This window comes from Panthera onca, chromosome A2, assembly GCF_046562875.1.
Source record: "Panthera onca isolate mPanOnc1 chromosome A2, mPanOnc1 haplotype 2, whole genome shotgun sequence".
In the NCBI taxonomy this organism is placed as follows: domain Eukaryota; kingdom Metazoa; phylum Chordata; class Mammalia; order Carnivora; family Felidae; genus Panthera; species Panthera onca.
Window position 1 is genome coordinate 99,114,261 of NC_138340.1, and position 18,327 is coordinate 99,132,587.

General features: G+C 40.8%; 1 protein-coding gene across 5 annotated transcripts in view; it reads right to left on the bottom strand.

Moving 5' to 3' along the window:
- Positions 1–15,071: 15,071 nt before the first annotated feature.
- SLC25A13 (solute carrier family 25 member 13) overlaps positions 15,072–18,327 on the bottom strand; it is a 183,931-nt gene continuing 180,675 nt past the window's right edge. For all 5 annotated transcript variants that reach the window (XM_078442205.2, XM_078442225.2, XM_078442213.2 and 2 more), the window contains 3 exons: positions 16,969–17,127; positions 16,785–16,875; positions 15,072–16,246 (listed from right to left, as the gene is read on the bottom strand). In XM_078442205.2, the coding sequence (XP_078298331.1) occupies positions 16,060–16,246; positions 16,785–16,875; positions 16,969–17,127 (437 nt within the window). In that variant the 3' untranslated portion in view covers positions 15,072–16,059. The remainder of the gene's footprint in view (positions 16,247–16,784; positions 16,876–16,968; positions 17,128–18,327) is intronic.

Here is an 18,327-nt window from a genome sequence, read left to right on the forward strand (position 1 = left end):
ATGAGGATAGACAGACCCCTAGCCAGCCCGCAACTATTCAAGTCATCCCGGCTTGTGTCCTGGAAGGGATGTGGTGGCCATGAAAATTTGCCTCTCTGATCTCCTACTGCAGAGAGTATAACTGACTGACAGCTCCAGCTGCTTTGCTTTGAAATCCACCCCCATGTTTGCTGAACGTCATGCTTTCCACAGGTTTCTCTCAGCTGACTACAGCATGGCAGGGATACTGAGGCAGTCCTGTTCCTAGGAGATGTAAAACTTCTCTGAGAGGTAACTTGCTCAGGGACTCCCCTTAAGCACTACTAAAACCTTATAGAACTGTACTGCAATCTAAAACTAATCTTCTTTCCTCTTTCTCTCCCTCCCTCCTATCTTCTCTCTCTCAGGGTCAGACCAATATCACTGTCTGATGGCTTGCCCAGCATGATCTAGGTGGGGACGACATGCTGGGCCTGATAAGAGAGTAAAGAGATTGACTATTCGCAAAAAGAGTTGCAAGAATTAACATATACCATTAGGGGCCAGGGGAGTAGCACTGAAATTGGATTTTGAGGAGTTTAAGGGAACCAGAATGTAAGACTGGATAGGCAAGAATCCACTGACTTTGAGATACTTTTTCAGGATATGTGGTTTTATACTCTGGCAAAGACCCCAGAGGAGGATGGTTGATACAGTAGTTCTTAGAAGTCTTGAAAAGCCTTCACTTCATGAAGTGAAAATGTCTGAGTTGCCCTGACCGATAGTACAGAAAAGAACAAAGAGGTTGAAGGAAGTATATAGGTTAGAATGGATACATTATGTAAGGCTAGAAGACACATCCAAGAATTATATTCCATAGGAAGGCCCAGAGCACACACTCTTCACCATCAGCAACGAGCCAGTGAGAAAAGCATAAGCATCTCTAGGAATTTTAGTGGTGACCTTCTCTGTACACCAAGGCTGAGAGGCAGTCACAGAGCAGGACTTCTTAGTATCTATGGGGATAAGACCCTAGAATAACAGTGGCTAGTTAACTGGTGGTAGTTAACCCCCAGAAGCCAGGAAGCCACAATGACTGTAATGGCCAGCTAGATCAGAGGAGCAGCTAAGGAGGCTTTACCCATCCAAAGAACAAGGCATCCTAAGAGAAAAACAGGTCCGCTCAAATGGTGCTTAACATCTATAACCAAAAACATAAAAGCAAGAACGGAGGAGCAAGAAGCTGAAATCAGTTACCTCAATAGAAAATCACAATCCTTTGCTCATTACCCAGACCTGAGCGAATTTTTTGATCTAGAACTCACCGACTGAAGAGGTGTCTAGCTTGCTAGCAGGAAGGACATCATGGCAAACATGTATTGTGACGACTTCCTCAGTCCTTCCCTGAAGGGACCTATGGCCATTGATTCAGATCAATGCACAACGCAGAAAGAAAAATCAGATACCTCGACAACTACTGGATACAGGGTCTCAGTTCAGACTGAAACCCAAATCTGTGTCACAGTCCCCAGTTAGACCGGTAATTTATGGTGACTAGGCAGTATATAAAGTCCTTACTCATTTCTAGGTCACAATGGGGTTATTAGGTCTGTGGACCCACACAGTGACCATTTCCCCAATCCCTACGTGTTCAACTGGAACTAACATATTTGGCATTGGGTCCCTGGCCTCTGGAGTAAGAGCTACACAGAAGGAAGGCCAAGTGGAGATCTCTGAAACTGCCACACTCCGCCTCCTCCTGCCAAGACAGTAAATGAAAAACATTACATCTTAGGGTAGGGCTGGGAGCATGGCAAACATTAGTGATGTTTTTAAAGCCCTAGAAGATGCAGAGTGGTGGTCCCTGACATTTATTCATTTAATACACCAGTCTGGCCCTTTCATAAACTAGATGGATCTTGGAGAATAACTGGAGTAGTGCAAGCTAAACCAAATAGGAGCTCTCATCATAGCTGCTGTGTCATATGTGAAATCTTTCTTGGAACAGATTAATAAGGCCTCTGGTACATGGTATGTGGCTGATTGATGAATGCATTACTTTCTATTCCAACTATATAATAAGATCAGAAAGAGTTTATACTTATGCGGGAATAAGAACAATATTCATTTACACTTTTGTCTCTGTTCACTTCTTATCCTACACCATATTCTATGTAGGTCTGGACTTGACTGAACACCCAGAGAACATTACACTAATCCATCACATCAATGGCATCACGCTGATTGGGCAGGATAAACAAGGGTTGACTAATGCACCAGAAGTCCAATAAGGTATATATACTCCAGAGGGTGGGAGATAATTTCAAGGAAGATGTGGGAACTCGCTACTTCAGGGGAGTTTTTAGAAATCCAATGGATAGGTCTATGCTGGGATATCCCTTAGAACTCCCAACACAAGAGGGAGGCACAGCACCTGGTAGGCCTCTGTGGGTTCTCAAGGCAACACACTCCGTGTCTAAGAATACTGCTCTGGTCTGTTGTTATACCAGGTGGCTTGCAAGGTTTTGGGTAGGGCTCAGAATAAGAAAGGACCTTGCAGCAGATCTAAACTGCAGTGCAAGGAGCTCTACTCAGCCATTCAACCAGCTGATGCCATGGTATTAGAAATGTCAATGGTGGGAAAAAAATATGACAACTTATGGCAGGCCCCAGTAGGGAAATTAAAACAGTGGCCCATGGGTTCCTAAGGAAAGTCATGCTATCTGAAGCAAAGAATTAGGTGACTTTTGAGAAATAGCTCCTGGCATGTGACTGGGTGATGGAAGAGGTTGAGCTCTTCACCATGGAATATGAAGATACCAGACATCCAAACAGCCCATTATAAGTCGACTCCTGTCAGCCTCACCATGTCATAAAGTCAGAAAGATCCACCTGAAACCTCTTCCATAAGAAGGAAATTGTGCATTCAGGATGTACGTCTGAGCAGAACCAGAGGGCATGAGGAAGCTGCATGAGCAAGGAACCCAGAAGTCCAATGTCACCCAACAGGATTTCACCAGCACCCCTTTCCCATGCTACACAGAAGGAAGGCCATGCTTGTGTACATGGTCATATGTGGGGAGTATGGGTTTGGTAGGACTGGCTGAAAAAAAGAGGAAAGGTCAGAGCCTGGTTTACCTATGGATGACAGCTGGGGCACCTGGTTGGCTCAGTTGGTTGAGCATCTGACTTCAGCTCATATCATAATCTCATGATTCATGAGTTCGAGCCCTGCATTGGGCTCTCTGCAGTCAGGGCGGAGCCTGCTTCAGATCCTCTGCACCCCCTTCTCTCTGCCCTTCTCCTGCTAAGGCTCTCTCTCTCTCTCTCAAAAATAAGAGAGAAAGAGAGAGAGGGAGAGAGAGAGAGAGGAAGGAAAAGAAAGGAAGGCGGGAGGGAGGGAGGGAAGGAAGGAAGGAAGGAAGGAAGGAAGGAAGGAAGAGAAAGAAAGAAAGAAAGAAAGAAAGAAAGAAAGAAAGAGAAAGAAAGAAAGAAAAAGAAAAAGAAAGAAAAGGAAAAAAGAATGGATGACAGCTACATTATAACCATTTTCAAGGGTAACCTTGGAAGACAGTAAAGAGGGAGAAACTTTCCAATCGATGGAGCTGTGAGTTATACACACAGTCACATACCTTGTGTGGAAGGACAAGTGGCCAGAAGTAAGTACATATACGCATCACTGCCCTAGGCCAAGCCCCCATCACCTCACTCATGAATTCTTTTTTTTTTTTTTTTTTTTTTTTTTTTTTTTTTTTTTTTTTTTTTTTTTTTTAATTTTTATTTTTGGGACAGAGAGAGACAGAGCATGAACAGGGGAGGGGCAGAGAGAGAGGGAGACACAGAATCGGAAACAGGCTCCAGGCTCCGAGCCATCAGCCCAGAGCCTGACGCGGGGCTCGAACTCACGGACCGCGAGATCGTGACCTGGCTGAAGTCGGACGCTTAACCGACTGCGCCATCCAGGCGCCCCCTCACTCATGAATTCTTGAAGTGATCTCCTAACTGACCTTCTGACTTCCACCTGTGACCTCTTCAGCCTCTTCTCAATATAGTCACTTGAATGATACTGTTACAACACTTAACTCCTCAGGCAAAGCATACCAATGGCATAAATCACAGGGATGTAAAGAACAGCTTAGGGAATATAGTCAATGATATTTTAATAACTTGTATGGTGACAGATGGTGACTACACTTACCGTGCTAAGCATTTTGTAATGTATTAAATGTCAAATCACTATGTTGAACACCTGAAACCAATATAACATGAGATGTCAACTCTAGTTCAATAAAAAACAAACCAAAACAAAACACAAAAATGGCTTTCACATCACTTGGAGTAGAAGTCAAAATCCTGATAGCGGCCCACAGGCCCCCATAAGATTTGACTCTTACTTGTTATCTGATCTTACTTACATCCTGTTACTTAATCTTTGCTAAACCACTCCCGTTTCTCTGACCTCACTCTTTGACACATCAAGCACTTCTAGTCATAGGGCCTTTGTACTCATTGTTTCTTCTGTCCCGAAGGCTGAAAGCACTGAGTTTATAAACCTCCATGCACATATTTCAAAATTTCACCCTTTAATATAATTAAGGTCATTCCTCTGATTTTTCAACTAACCGTTTATCTGTGAAAGTAATAGGTTCCCTAACAGCTTAACATCAACATCAATAAGAAGTCATAGTTTAAAGTAACAACAAACAACTGAAGATGAGTTTAAAACGTCTGATGCTCCCAATTAGAGTACTGAGAGAGATGGAGAATTAAAAATTATAAGTGAAATTAAAATGAGAAAAAGTGTTTTTCTATTTTTATTGAGGTAATTCACATAAAATAAAATACACAGATGTGGAGTGTTTGGGTCAACAAGTTTTAGCAACTGTGTACATTCATGTAACCAGCAGACAAAACAAGATACAGAACATTTTAATAAGGACAGAAATTCTCTCATGGCCCTTTCTTGCAATCATTGTTTTGATTTCTGTCGACACAGATTAGTTTTGCCTGTTACGTTGTTAAACTTCATGTAAGTGAAATAACACAGCATGTCTTACTTTATGACTAGATTATTTTGCTTGACAGAATTCCTTTGAAATTCGTCCATGTGCTGAATATTTGAGTAATATGTTCCTTTTAATTGCTGACTGGTATTCCATTTTACAACCAGTCTGCAATTCATCTATTCGCTCACCAGCTACTGAACATTAGTATTTCGAGTTGGAAGACTTTTTGTCTAGCATTGCTATGAATATTCTAGTACAGTTCTTTTTGTAGGCAACATGTTTTCTTAGGTAAACTGGGAGTGGAATTTCTAGGTCATATGTGGATCTTTGTTTAACTTTCCAGGAAACTTGGTAAGCGCTCTCCAAGGTGGCTGTACCATTTCCCATTCCCACCAACAAAGCATCAAGAGTTCCAGCTGTACCAAACTGCTCCAGTATCTAGTATTGTTGGTCTTTTTCATTTTGGCCATTTGGGTGGGTATGAAACACTATCAGGCTGTGGTTTTAGTTTGCATATATGTGATGACTGGTGGTTTTGAGCACCTCTGTGTGTGCTTATTGGCCATTCTTACGTGTCAAATTACATCTTTTTCTGTGAAACAGCTCCTCAAATATTTTGGCCATTTTTAAACACTGGATTTTATTATTAAAGGAAGTTCTTTATATAATCCCTATAGAACTCCTTTGTCAGATATATGTGTTACAAATATTTTTCCTAATCCGTGACTTAGAATTTCATTCCCTTAAAATACTGTGATATGCAAAAATGTCAAGTTTTGTTGCAATCCAATTTGCCCATTTTTATCCTCTCCGATTAGTATTTTACGGTTCTTCCTAGCAAGTCTTTGCTTGCCTCAGATCACAAAGATACTATCTTGTTTTTTTCTAAACATTTTACTATTTTAGGCTTTACATTTAGCTCTATGATGTATCTTAATGTTTGCGTATGGAATGAGGCAGTGGTCGAAACTGATTATTTTTTTAAGTTTGTGGATATTTAGCTAGTCTGGCAATATATACTAACAAATCATTTTCTTTTTGATCATTAAATTGAATTAGCATCCTTGGTAAAAAGTCAATTGATGATTACATACAGGTAATTTTTTTTAATGTTTATTTTTGAGAGCATGTGTGTGCGCATGAGAATGGCGGGGTGTCGGGGGGCGGCCACAAGGGAGAGATAGAATCCCAAGCAGGCTCTGCACTTGTTCCCATGAACAACGAAATCCGGACCTGAGCCAAAATCAAGACGCTTAACCGACTGAGCCACTCAGGTGCCCCTACATACAGGTATTTTTATGGAACCACTATCCTATTTCATTGAGCAATTTGTTTTTATATAATACATTGTCTTATTGCTATAGCCTTTACTAAGTCTTGAAATCAGGTAGTGTAAGTTCTCCAAATTTGTTATTCATTTTGAAAGACTGTTTTAGCTATGCTAGATCTTTTGTGTTTCCATGTAATTTTAGAATCATTGAAAAATGTAAAAAAGGAAACCGTATTGTTTGGCTTTCATTTAATCTATATGCTATTTTGGAAGAATGAACATACTAACAATTTTGCATCTTCCAACCCATTAACAGGTTATGTTTTTCCATTCATTGAGTCTTCTTTACCTCACAACAGTTTTTAGTAGGTAGGTCGTACACATCTTTAGGATTTATTCCTAGGTACTTAATTTTTTTATTCTATTGTAAATGTTGTAATTTAGATTTTATTTTTCAAATAGTTTTTGCCAGTTTTCAGAAATAAAATGTTTTTTTGTATATTGACCTTATATTTTGCAAATTTACTAAGTATATTATTTCTAGATTTCATAGATCCTATTACATATAAAATTGTACTGAGAATAATGAAAACTGTATTTCTTCCTTTCCAGCCTTTTTTTTTTCTTGCCTTACAACACTAGCTAGCACTTCTAGCTCAATGTTGTACTGAAGAAGTAAAGGAAGACATCCTTACCTTTTTCCTGATCTTACTATAAGAGTTGCAGTGTTTCACTTTTATCATGAGGAAATTCCATTTTATTCTTAGCTTATTGAAAGGCTTTATTATGAATAGGTTATACTTCTGTTCTTCATCTGCTGATATAGTCATAGAATTTTTCCATCTACTCTATTTATGTGATGAATTACACTGGGCGATTGTTTTTTTTGAATGTTAATCCAACCTTGCCATCCTGGCATAAATGTCATTTGATCAAAATACATTACTAGATTCTATTTGCTAATAATTTTTTAAAAATGTTTATTTTTGAGAGAGAGACAGAGCACGAGTCATGGAGGGGCAGAGAGCGAGGAAGACACAGAATCCGAAGCAGGCTCCAGGCTCTGAGTTGTCAGCACAGAGCCCAATATAGGGCTTGAACCCATGAACCACAAGGTCATGAAACGAGCCAAAGTCGGATGCTTAACTGACTGAGCCACCCAGGTGTCCCCTATTTGCTGATAACTTAAGAAATTTCCCATAATTTTTCCTTAAGGATACTGGTCTTTAATTTTCTATTCTTGTAATGTCTTTGTCAGTCTTAGTTATATGATTATGTTTACATGAGGACCTGAGAAATGTTCCCACATCCTCTATTTTGTGCAAGAGTGTAATAATGGTATTAATTCTTCTTTAAATTTTTGATAGAATTAACTGGTGAAGACATGTGGCCCTGGAGTTTTATTTAGAAGGAAGTTTTTCCATAACAAATTCATTTATTTAAAAGAAATAGAACTATTCAGATTTTCTATTTCTTTTTCGTTCCATTTTGGCAAGTTGTGTTTCTTCAAGAAGTGTCCATTTAAGTTATCAAATTGATTAACATTCGTCTTCTATTGCATCATTATACACATATATATATATGATCATAGTGATGTCTTCTTTTTAATTCTTGATATATTGGTAACTTGTCTTTTTAAAAAAATAGTCTTGTTAATTATCAATGTTGTTAATCTGTTAAATAACTGGCTTTTGGAATTGCCTATTTTTCTCTATTTAGTTTGTCCATTTTTTCTTCTTTCTACTTTGGATTTAATTTGCCCTTTTTTCTTACCTCCTAAAGTGGAAATTAGATCATTGGTTGTAAAACACTTGTTTTCTTCTAATTTAGGCCTTTAAAGTTATAAAAATCCCTCTAAGTACTGCCTTTACTGTATGTATCCCACCAATTTTGATGTGTTGTGTTTTTGTTATCATTCTGTTCAAAATATTTTCTAATTTCCATTGTAATGTATTATTTGACCCATGGGCTTTATAGAAGTGTGTTTAACTTCAAAATATTTGGAAAGCTTTCCAGGTATCTTTGTTTTTATTTCTAGTTTGATTCTGCTTGGTAAGAAAACATACAGAGTAAGAAATACTCTATATTTCAAATCCTCCGAAATTTATTAAGATTTATTTTATGGGCCAGCATATGGTCTAGCTCGGTCAATGTTCCACGTGCACTTAAAAAGAATGTGAATTCTTCAGATACTGGGCCTGTGGTTCTAAAAATGTCAAATAGATTAAATTGCCTGAGAGTATGGTTTCAATCTTCTGTAATCTTACTGATTATTTTCTGTTCTATCAATTTCTGAGAAGGGAATGTTAAAATATGCAAATATGGCTGTGATTTGTCTATTTACCCTTCAGTTCTGTTACTCATGCACTTTGAAGCTCTGTTACTAGATACTTAAATATTTCGTTTATTATATCCTCTCAGTAACTGACCCTTTTATTATTTTGAAATCTCCCTCTAGTGTCCTTTCATTTTAGCCTGGACTCTTTGGAGCCTGTTGTAAGGCAGGGCTGCTGGTGACAAACTTTCAGGTTTTGCTTATCTGGGAATATTATTTCTCCCTCATCTTTGAGGAATAATTTTATCAGAAGTAGAAATCTTCATTGACAGATTTTTTTTTAACACGTTGAATATTTCATCCCACTGCCTTCTGGCTTCTATGGCTTCAGATAAGATATCAGCTGCTAATCTTATTTAGGCTCCTTCGTATATGAGGAGTTGCTTCTTTCTTGTAGCTTCAAGATGGCCTCCCGGGTTTTGACTTTTGACAGTTTATGATGTGTTTATGCTGGATCTCTGAGTCTGTCCTACTTGGATTTCATGGAGCTTCTGGAATGACAGATTGTTTTTCATCAACTTTGGGAAGTTTTCAACTTTTCTCTCTTCAACAATTCTGCCCTTCCTCTGTCTCCTTGTGGAACTCCCATTATGTGCAACGTCAGCATACATGATGGTGCCCCACAGGTCTGTGTTCAATTTCTTGTTTCTCCTTTTTGTTCTTTAGATTGCATATTTCAAACGCTCCTTCCTCGCATTTGCTTCTTCTTTCTTCTGCCTACTACATTCTATACTTCCCATTAGTTCTTTAGACTTGGTTTCCATTCAGTGAGTAGACTTCAAATAGCTGGTTTAAAACCTTTGTCTAGAAAGAAAAATCCAGTCTCTGGGCTTCCTCAGAGTTCTTCTTGATTTTTTTTTTTCCTTGGGTATATGCCATACTCTGCTTCTTTACATGTCTTATACTTTTTCGTTGAACACTGGATGTTTTGAATATTTACAATGTACAACTCTGGAAATCAGATTTCCTCCCCTCCCCAGGATTTGTTGTTGTTGCTTATTGTAATCACTGTTTAGCAAATTCTCTGAATTCCATACAATATGTATTCTGTGCCACGTGTGGCCCTTTGTTAAAGAAATCTCTGTTAACTTGATATTTAGCCAACAAGTGGACAGAGGTTTCTGTAAATGCCTAAAACCAAAAGGCTCTTCCAGTGTCTGCCAAAGGGCTCATGTGTGTTGAGGTGCACTTTCAACACTCAGGTAGTCCATTTACAACTCTGCATTAGTCTTCACTTCCTTTTTCTGGAGAGCCTCAAGGTTAGAAGGAAGTTGAGAGCTTAAGGCCTTCTTGGGTCTCTCCTGAGCATACGCACTGTTCTGAGTATGTTTGTGTGTCCTTCCAGATGCTCAGGCATGTGCTAGAGCTATTCAAAGCCCCATGGATATCTCATGCCCCAGATGATCCTCTAAAGTTTTTGGTTATTCTACTGTTTGCCCTACTATTTATTACCTCAGACTACAGCAGCCAAGATATTAGCCTATGAACTGCTTCTTTAGTTAGAAAGAAGGAAATACATACATTGTGTAGTGAGGCAGGACAAAGGCTGAGACCGTACATGTGGAGAAATCTCTACTTTCTGCAATAAAATTCAACAGGCATCAGCAATCACTTCACCTCTGTCTTAAGAGAAAAAGAAGAACCCCGTTTCAATTTTTCTCAGCCCCAACTTTTCATTTTTTCTGATTTTACTTTAACAAGAGGGTAAGCCTTTTAGAACTCTGAAGCTAATTCAAATGACAAAGTTATCAGAAAAAGTAGTTTCTTACACGAGTGGCTGTCAGATCTAAATTCTCAAATTGATAGAGTACACTTGTATATTCAGAACTTATGTAGGTAAATCTTGCCTCAAAACAGAAATTCACACTGTAAGATATATATATGTTTTCAGTTAATTTTTAGTGTGGGTCAGTCACTACTCTGCTTTGGTTTACATAAGAATGGTGGAGGGGACAGCAGAGTGCAGTGGGACATGTCCTCTCCTTTGGCTTGAGGGAGTGCAGGGAACTTGTTGGGAATACAGTAAGACTTTTCCACCATTAGTGGTGACGGAGATTTTACAACCCAAAGTAATTCCAGCAAATCCCACATTCTGTAAACTGTCTCCAGACACAATTTGAGGCCAAGTACCCATAGATATTTACTTTTAACTTGGTTTTCCATTATTTCCAACTTCTGTAGAACAATGGCATTTTCTAATTATAGTAGAGATTTTTAAGATGGTCCAATTCAGTTCACATCATATCGCGTTGCACAGTAACAGTCTGTAAATTTATCTCTGCTTTTTCCACATTACCTTTCCATCTTAGACATTTACCATGGGGCAAATGCTTTGAGTTTACCTTAATGCTCTCTTTACTGACTTTAATAGGCCATAAAATAGTTTAAGATGGACCTCAAAAGGCTTGTTAGGATTCACCTGGTCCTCAGGCTCTGCAATTCTCTGAATCAGCAAATGTACTTACTATGGTAAATAATCAGTGATCACCCTTCCCTTCTATGCTAAGGAGTGATACGTCTGATTCTGAGAACTGGGGCCAATAAGAAATCTGGGCAAAGACTATCATAAGAATTTCAGGGACTGAGTTTTGTTGAGCAACCCTTGTAGGTAAAGGACAGGGCTTGGGCTGCCATCAGACCCAGATTCAAATTCCAGCCCCCTCATTGCTAGCAGAGACTGTGCACAAGACACTTCACCTCTGTGAGTCTTGGGTTTCCTCATTTGTAGCATAGGAAAAAGCACAGTACCTACTTTAAGGGTTGTGGAGAGGACTGAATGAGATCATGACTGGCATGTCAAGCCTCATATTTAATGAGTGAGTTCTTAGTGGCCAAAATACTCCAGGGTGGAGGCAGAATGACTTGTCCCTCTCTCATCTGAAAGCAGCCCAGTAAGACCAGAGCAAGAGCTGGGATAGGTAGCAAAGAAGGTGGAGGGGAGTGATAAGAGACAGGGAATGGTGTTTTAATCAGTCTTTTTGCCTTAAGCCCCGAATTTCCCTTTCCCCGCCATACAGGACAGACTATGGTATGCTTGCACAAGTCTGTTCTGAGAGCTTGCGTCTATTTTAAGATCACCTTAGAACAGCTCCACTGCCAAACCAAGCGTCCTGCAAAGGGGCAGGAGCCCGGTCTAATGGAATCAAAGTGGTGGTGGGCACTGAGGCCCGGGTGGCCAGCCCAGTGTGCTAGGGGTGTGCCTGGGACCCGGGAGAAGCAAGCCTCAGACAGGCACAATTAGTGTGTCTTCTTAGCTTTCCTTCTGAAGTTATTCGAGGGGACTGTGGTTTTGCCTTGAGCAAAACCCCCTTAACAGCCGGGAATCTAAAAACAAACATTATTTTATTAGGTTACCCCAGCAGATGAAAGCGGAGTGTTCCATTTGGACTCTTTTTTGGAGTCAATTAATGCATTAGCTAAAAACAAACCCTTTTGAAAGAGAGTTCCCGTTGTCCCAGCAGCTTCTAAAGGAAAGCTTGCCACCGTGCTCCTACGGACACAAACATCAGGCAGTGAGAGAAACAGAGAGAATGAGTTGTAAATAATTAATATTCACCGATAAGGAAAACATACGATACAGTGACATATCTCAACCCTAACGTAACACTAATCTCAAAAGATACGATTTTTTAAAGGCTGTTATTTTTAACAATGATCAGGAAATTTAAATATCTTCTCGTTTGTAGGACAGTTCCTAAGTCAACATAAGTAATTAAAATCAATTTTAAATAGCTGTAACTTTAATAAAAGACCTATTTATGACTTCTAAAGGATGTGATCAATACAGAAGACTGTGATTGTTTTCAGTCATGGTTTTAACTCCAGCAGCAGAAAAGGCTTGTAAAGTAGGAAAGTAACAGAGATTGCTCATTGGAAAAAAAAAAAAAAAAAAACAACCTATGTCCCAAAACTCCATCCATCCATCCTTGAAAATAATAACCAAGAGCCTACTAAGTTCCAGGTAGTGTGGAAACTGAACAAAAGCCTCGGTCTCCACCCTTGTTCGAGCCCAGTCTGGGATTTCAAAGTAAAGACTGCATGGTTTTAAAAGACAGGGGTGCAATGCTTTTTAGCTGCCTTGGCCTTTAAAATGAAGCAGTGGACCCCCTGCAGCCTCCCTAACATTGAAAATAGAACTCTCTGGTGAGGGTTGGGTTATTCCCCAAAGGGGAAACAAAAGGCACACCCCCTCTGTGGGCAGGACCATTTGGGGAAAGAACATTTCACTGCTCTTACCAATGAACGTGTCTTTTAAACATCTTTGGAAAAATCCACATCCTGAAAGCATTTGATTACCCTGAATTTAAAGTGGGCTTTTGCTCAGTGGCAGAGATACAAATGCATCCCCAAAAGAATGGCTTCTGCGGTTAAAAAAGGCACAGGATGACTTTTAGAGAGGGTTATCTACAAGGCTGATAAATGGGGCCTGCAAGGCAGCGGACTCCTCAAATTCCATTACGGGAACCCTCGCTCCCTCTACCTGAAGAATTCCACTGCAACTTGCTGAAGACCTATAGCCGGACGAGGTTACGAACAGTTTCAAGCACAATTTCTTCCCGTTTTTATTCCCTGCTCACTGAGTTATGTGCTGTTAAACATTTCCAGAAGACTGTCAAAATGTAAGCATCCTGAGGTTTACATAGGCCACACCATTAAATAACATATAAGCACAAAATTTTCAACATTGTTTTCCAGCAATGGTAAATATTTTAGCTAAGTAAAAACTGAAGCTTGAAATGCAATAAGCACTTAAATGACTCCTTTCTGTGCCAGAATTCTTATTTTCCCCTGTGCAACCCTGGCTGCTGGGATTAAGGCGACCCCAGGGAGCTCAGCAAATGGTTGTGGGTTATGAGGTGCAGCATGAGCTTGGCGACAGGATGCCACCCAGCCTCAAGAAACCCAGCCACGACTGGAACCCAAGAATCAGTGTGTTCACTTTGTGGTCAGCTTCACATTTTTTCCCCTCCTTGAAAAAAAAAAAAAAAAGCTGCTACAAAAATCAGGCCTCTCCCCCACCCCCAAAGCAACCAGGAGGCGGGCCTAGGGCAGAGCTGAAAGACTCCGAGGCTGGCCCCCTTGGGTGGGCAGGCAGCGTGTGGGAGTCACACATCGTTCAGTTCCTCAGCGTTAAGGAGGGCAATGACCCGCTGCATGAACGGCAGCCGCAGCACTGCTGATGCATTGTGCTGTCACTTCAGGAAGAAGGAAAACCCAGAACAAATTTGACGTGGTTTTCACCACATGGTGATTGCAGGCCTATTCAAGGATGTCACAGTCACGCCACCCACTGAGCAGAACTCAGATGGAAATGAGGCCTCCTTCAAAGTGTCTCCAGTCACTGCCTATCCTGGACAGAATAAGCCTAGGATTTTAAAGAAACACAGTCTCCTGGCCCCATCTCCTTCCTTTGACTTCCTGGTTCCTCTGGTTTCTCCTTTACTGCAGAGAATCGCCCTCAGCCACAGGTAAATAGAGCAACAGCTCCTAAAGAAGCGGGCAGCGCAGTACACCTTTTCTGAGATTTGGGTCACCGTTTATACCGTGAGAATGTGATCTTCTACAAAATTCCAGCAAGTGCAGGAAAAGGAATGCCAAGATTTACTTACACTCGGGGACTTTTGTCTGCATTCAGAATGCCATATAGCTCGAGTTGATTTGGTATTGCAACACCACCCACATTTCTAAGACGTATTTGGAGTTCTGTGCCTGGTCTTTGAGATTAAAATATAAATATCACTGGTCACAGTGAGTAGGGATTGGGGGGAAGGATGGGTAGACAGAGGGAGTGGTAGGGAGGGGAGCCACATATGTATTTGTCCTGTTTCTGGTGAGGAGAACAAAGCTTTTGTTCATTTAGAATAAAAAACCAGACTCGTGGATGGTGTTGATGTTCCCCAATTTTGAATAATATCTTTTAATGTCAGCCTATTGACCTAAAGACTGAGACTGACTCATGGAGGGAAGTTTGGGAGTCTCAGAAAGTTCAAAGTGACTGCTCTTAGGTCACTCAGTAGTCTGAAAGCCCTAGATTCTGTTCAAGACTAGCTTCATTCTCCAAATGATAGTGTTGGCCAGATAACACCCAATGTCAGATACAGTGATATCTGGTTTTCATATGAGGAAGAGCCAGAAAGGTTAGAAATTGCAATTGTCATTTCATGCCAGTTTTCATGCCCAATTTCCAGTGAAACTTCCAATTAATATTATAAAATGAAAATTTATATTGATTCTCATGGTAAGAAACTGGCCCAAAGCACCGGGGATGACTGGAGAAAAAGTGTCAGCTGAGTTCCTTGCTTATCGAGGGTTAAATGATGTTTCTTTTACTCACTCTGAACATCGGCATAGTGGAAATCAGGCTACACATTACCTTGAAGGGCCAGGAGGATATATCCACGCCAATATGAATAAAACCACCCTGAAAATGAAACATATAGAGTCCAATAGTGACAATTATTAGTCATTCACCACGTGACATACACGAGAGCAAACAATTCAATAGCTTTAAAAATAGTTTATTTCCTCCTTCACAAACGCTTGAGCCTTCTGACCATGATGCAAGGCACCACAAATTAAATAAAAACGTGTATTAGAATATATTTGTCTTACACATGATTCAAGACAAGTGGGATTTTGAAAGCAAACAGGTGTCGACTGCTGGGGGCAGGGGATGGGGGCAGTAAAGTAGGTATGAGTATGAGGGATGTGCCCTTCCCTGCAATGTTTCCTGAAATAGGCAGTGATCATCACACTGCATCATATGAGAACTTGCCCCAAATCAGCACATCCAGGAGAGGTGCTGCGTCTCATAGTTTCTCTGTCTATAGAATAAAATACCAAAAGGACTTCCCTGACTACAAAGACATCTGTCTGAGAAGTCTTGGTACCACTAACAGAGTATGATATCTTCAATGTGGTTTTCGTGACACCAAAAAAAAAAAAAAAAAAATGGTTTCACATAAAATCTTCATAATATAATCCATGAACAGAATTCGTACATGTTTAAAATCTGAAGCCAGGCTGGCTATTTCTGATAATTTTGTTTTCATTTCTTCCAGTGTTTTTTTATTGTGATAAATATGTACCCAGCTTCCTACCAGCTTAAACATGCATGAAGCACTTTGCTCTGAGCACCATGATCGCCATTCAGTAGTCTCTTTGGGACTATAATCCTAATCTGAGGAGAGCAGCACTAGTTTCTATTCAGACTTGCTCCTTCTCCCCAAATCATGTTAGTGTTGACCAAATCCCAGTAAATGTCAGCTATAAACAGAGATGTGTGAGCAGAGGCCCAAAGAATAATTAGGAGTAATTTCACAACGCTCTGGTTAAGAAAGCACACAGAAAATGAATGATTCCACCTTATAAAAAGACTCGAATTTAAACAAGAGATGGAAATGAAAGGAGGCAAACACTGTTTCCATCGGAGGTGAGGTGTTCTCTACCACAGTGGACAGAGCTGCAGCTGCACCCTGGGGCTGCTCCCACTACGGGCCTCCACCGGTGACCTCTGCCGCAGATGTGGACGGCTTGAAGAGAGGTAGGTACAGTCCAAATTTGTTTTCGATCCCTGCAAACGTTGCAACGGCCAGTCTGTAGCCTCCAACGTGATCAGGATTGGGAGCGGGCAGTACGATCCTGGATTTAGGAACCGGTTCCGATCCTATGGGTCTCCTAAAAGGAGAGAAAACAGGATGAGAACCCGAGTTTTGTATCATTCTTATCTCGGTAAAAATAACATTTAAAAGTTGTTAAAATCTGCCTCATATAAAGAAATTGTGGAGCCCTAGTTGGTTGTACGTTCCCCTTTGAAATGTGTTTGGTTACATGATTTCAGTATTTTCCAACATCTTTTCTTTCTTTTTTTTTTTTTTTATGTTTATTTATCTTTGAGAGCGGGACAGAGAGACAGAGAAGGTGCTGGGGAGGCACAGAGAGAGGGAGACAGAGGATCCAAAGCAGGCTCTGCGATGACAGCAGCGAGCCTGACGGGGGGGGGGGGGGGGGGGGGGGGGGTGGCTTGAACTCACGAACCGTGAGACCGTGACCTGAGCCGAAGTCGGACGCTTAACCGACTGACTGAGCCATCCAGGAGCCCCTTTCCTACGTCCTTTCTACTTCATCCTTAGGAATTAGATTAATGCACCCATCTTAATAATGACAGGGCACTGGAAGAGCTGAAACTTAGCTGCAGATCTAGCAGGATACTTACACGCCTCCAAAATCAATGTAGAACCATCGCTGCAGCAATTCGTACGTCAGCAAAGTTACACCAAACTGGGGTGAGGATCGAAACACACGAGCTTTGAGAAAATGGGGAAATAATAGATACAATTAGATTTTTCAAAAATTTACCTGATATCAAAGGTTTAGTTAAGAACAAATTATTTCCATACCACCAGCTCCTTTCCACAGAGCTTTTGGGCCTTCTTCCCGCAGTATCTTCCTAAAGCAGTCCATCACCCCGCTGTAAGTGGTTTGGCCAGCCCTGGCGGCCACCTGTAATCGCGTCTTGATAACATCAGCAGGGGTCACTAAAGATGCCGCCGGCATACCTGCAGGAAAGGCACCACCATCACAGTCTGGTCACATTCTCACTATATAAAAACCACTGTGCTTTGAACTGCTGGTCGTGGAAAGAAAGTTAAGAGTCTGATGAAATCAAATGCCTCTTCTGCTGTCCTCTGGGAAGCACGGCCAGGACTGTCCTGTCTGCAGTGATGGAGGCTCCTTAAGACTCTCCTCACCTCCCTGCCCCGAACCACTTTGGGAGCTTCATATTTATTAATACTTTTAAGGAATGATTTGTCAGTAACACTACTTCAAGTGGTTGAGAACAAATGGAGAAAAGCTGTTTTTTTGTTTTTGTTTTTTTTTTTACTTTCCCATCTAAATCAGTCACTTGCAAAGTTATTAGGTCCGATTTTCAGAGGTGAAGTTTGTTATGTGTTTCCTCTTCATGCTTTTCTGTGGCTGCTGGCAGTCACGGGAGGTGCCTTCGTGCACACGTTCAACCACCCTTTACCCACCAAAGCCTAACCTCTCCAGTTACACCAGAAAAAGACTTCAGTGAGGGCTGAGGGCTAAGCAAACTGTGTGTGTGTGTGTGTGTGTGTGTGTGTGTGTGTGTGTGTGTGCAGGGGGGAGGAAGGGGGGTGGTGATCAGAGGTGGAGACTCCCATAGATAACACTTCAGGATTCCTTTTTCCTAAAACTGACATCTCCAGAAAAAATATTTGACAGAAAGCTGAAAATTTATACTGGCTAATAATCAATGAAAAAGGAACAACAACAGCAACAAAACCCTCCCAAAATTACCAGTGGGAAATTTTTCTACAGTCATTTTATCCAAAATGGGGCAGCCCATGTTTAGATTTTTTAAAAGCGAGACTGTACTCAGAAGACACTGTCTCTTATGGTTTTATTACTTTTCCATTATGAACCTATTCCAAACCAAATTGGTCAAATGCAGATGCATAAATCTCCTTTGCTTTTTTTAAGGCTTAATAATTCTGTAAGAATTTCTGTCCAAACCAACGTGGTCTGGCTCACAAGTACATCTCATCCTTCTAACAGACAGCTTTAAGGTTACAGCGTGTGTGTGTGCGTGTGCGTGTGTGTGTGCACGCGCCTGGGGAGCTCTGCACAGCACACGTCTGTATTTATCCTACTAAAGGTACAGCTCTTCCTCCATCTTCACGGACCACCTCACAAACTCCCAACGTAAGTAACTGTTTTTTATAAAATTAATCACA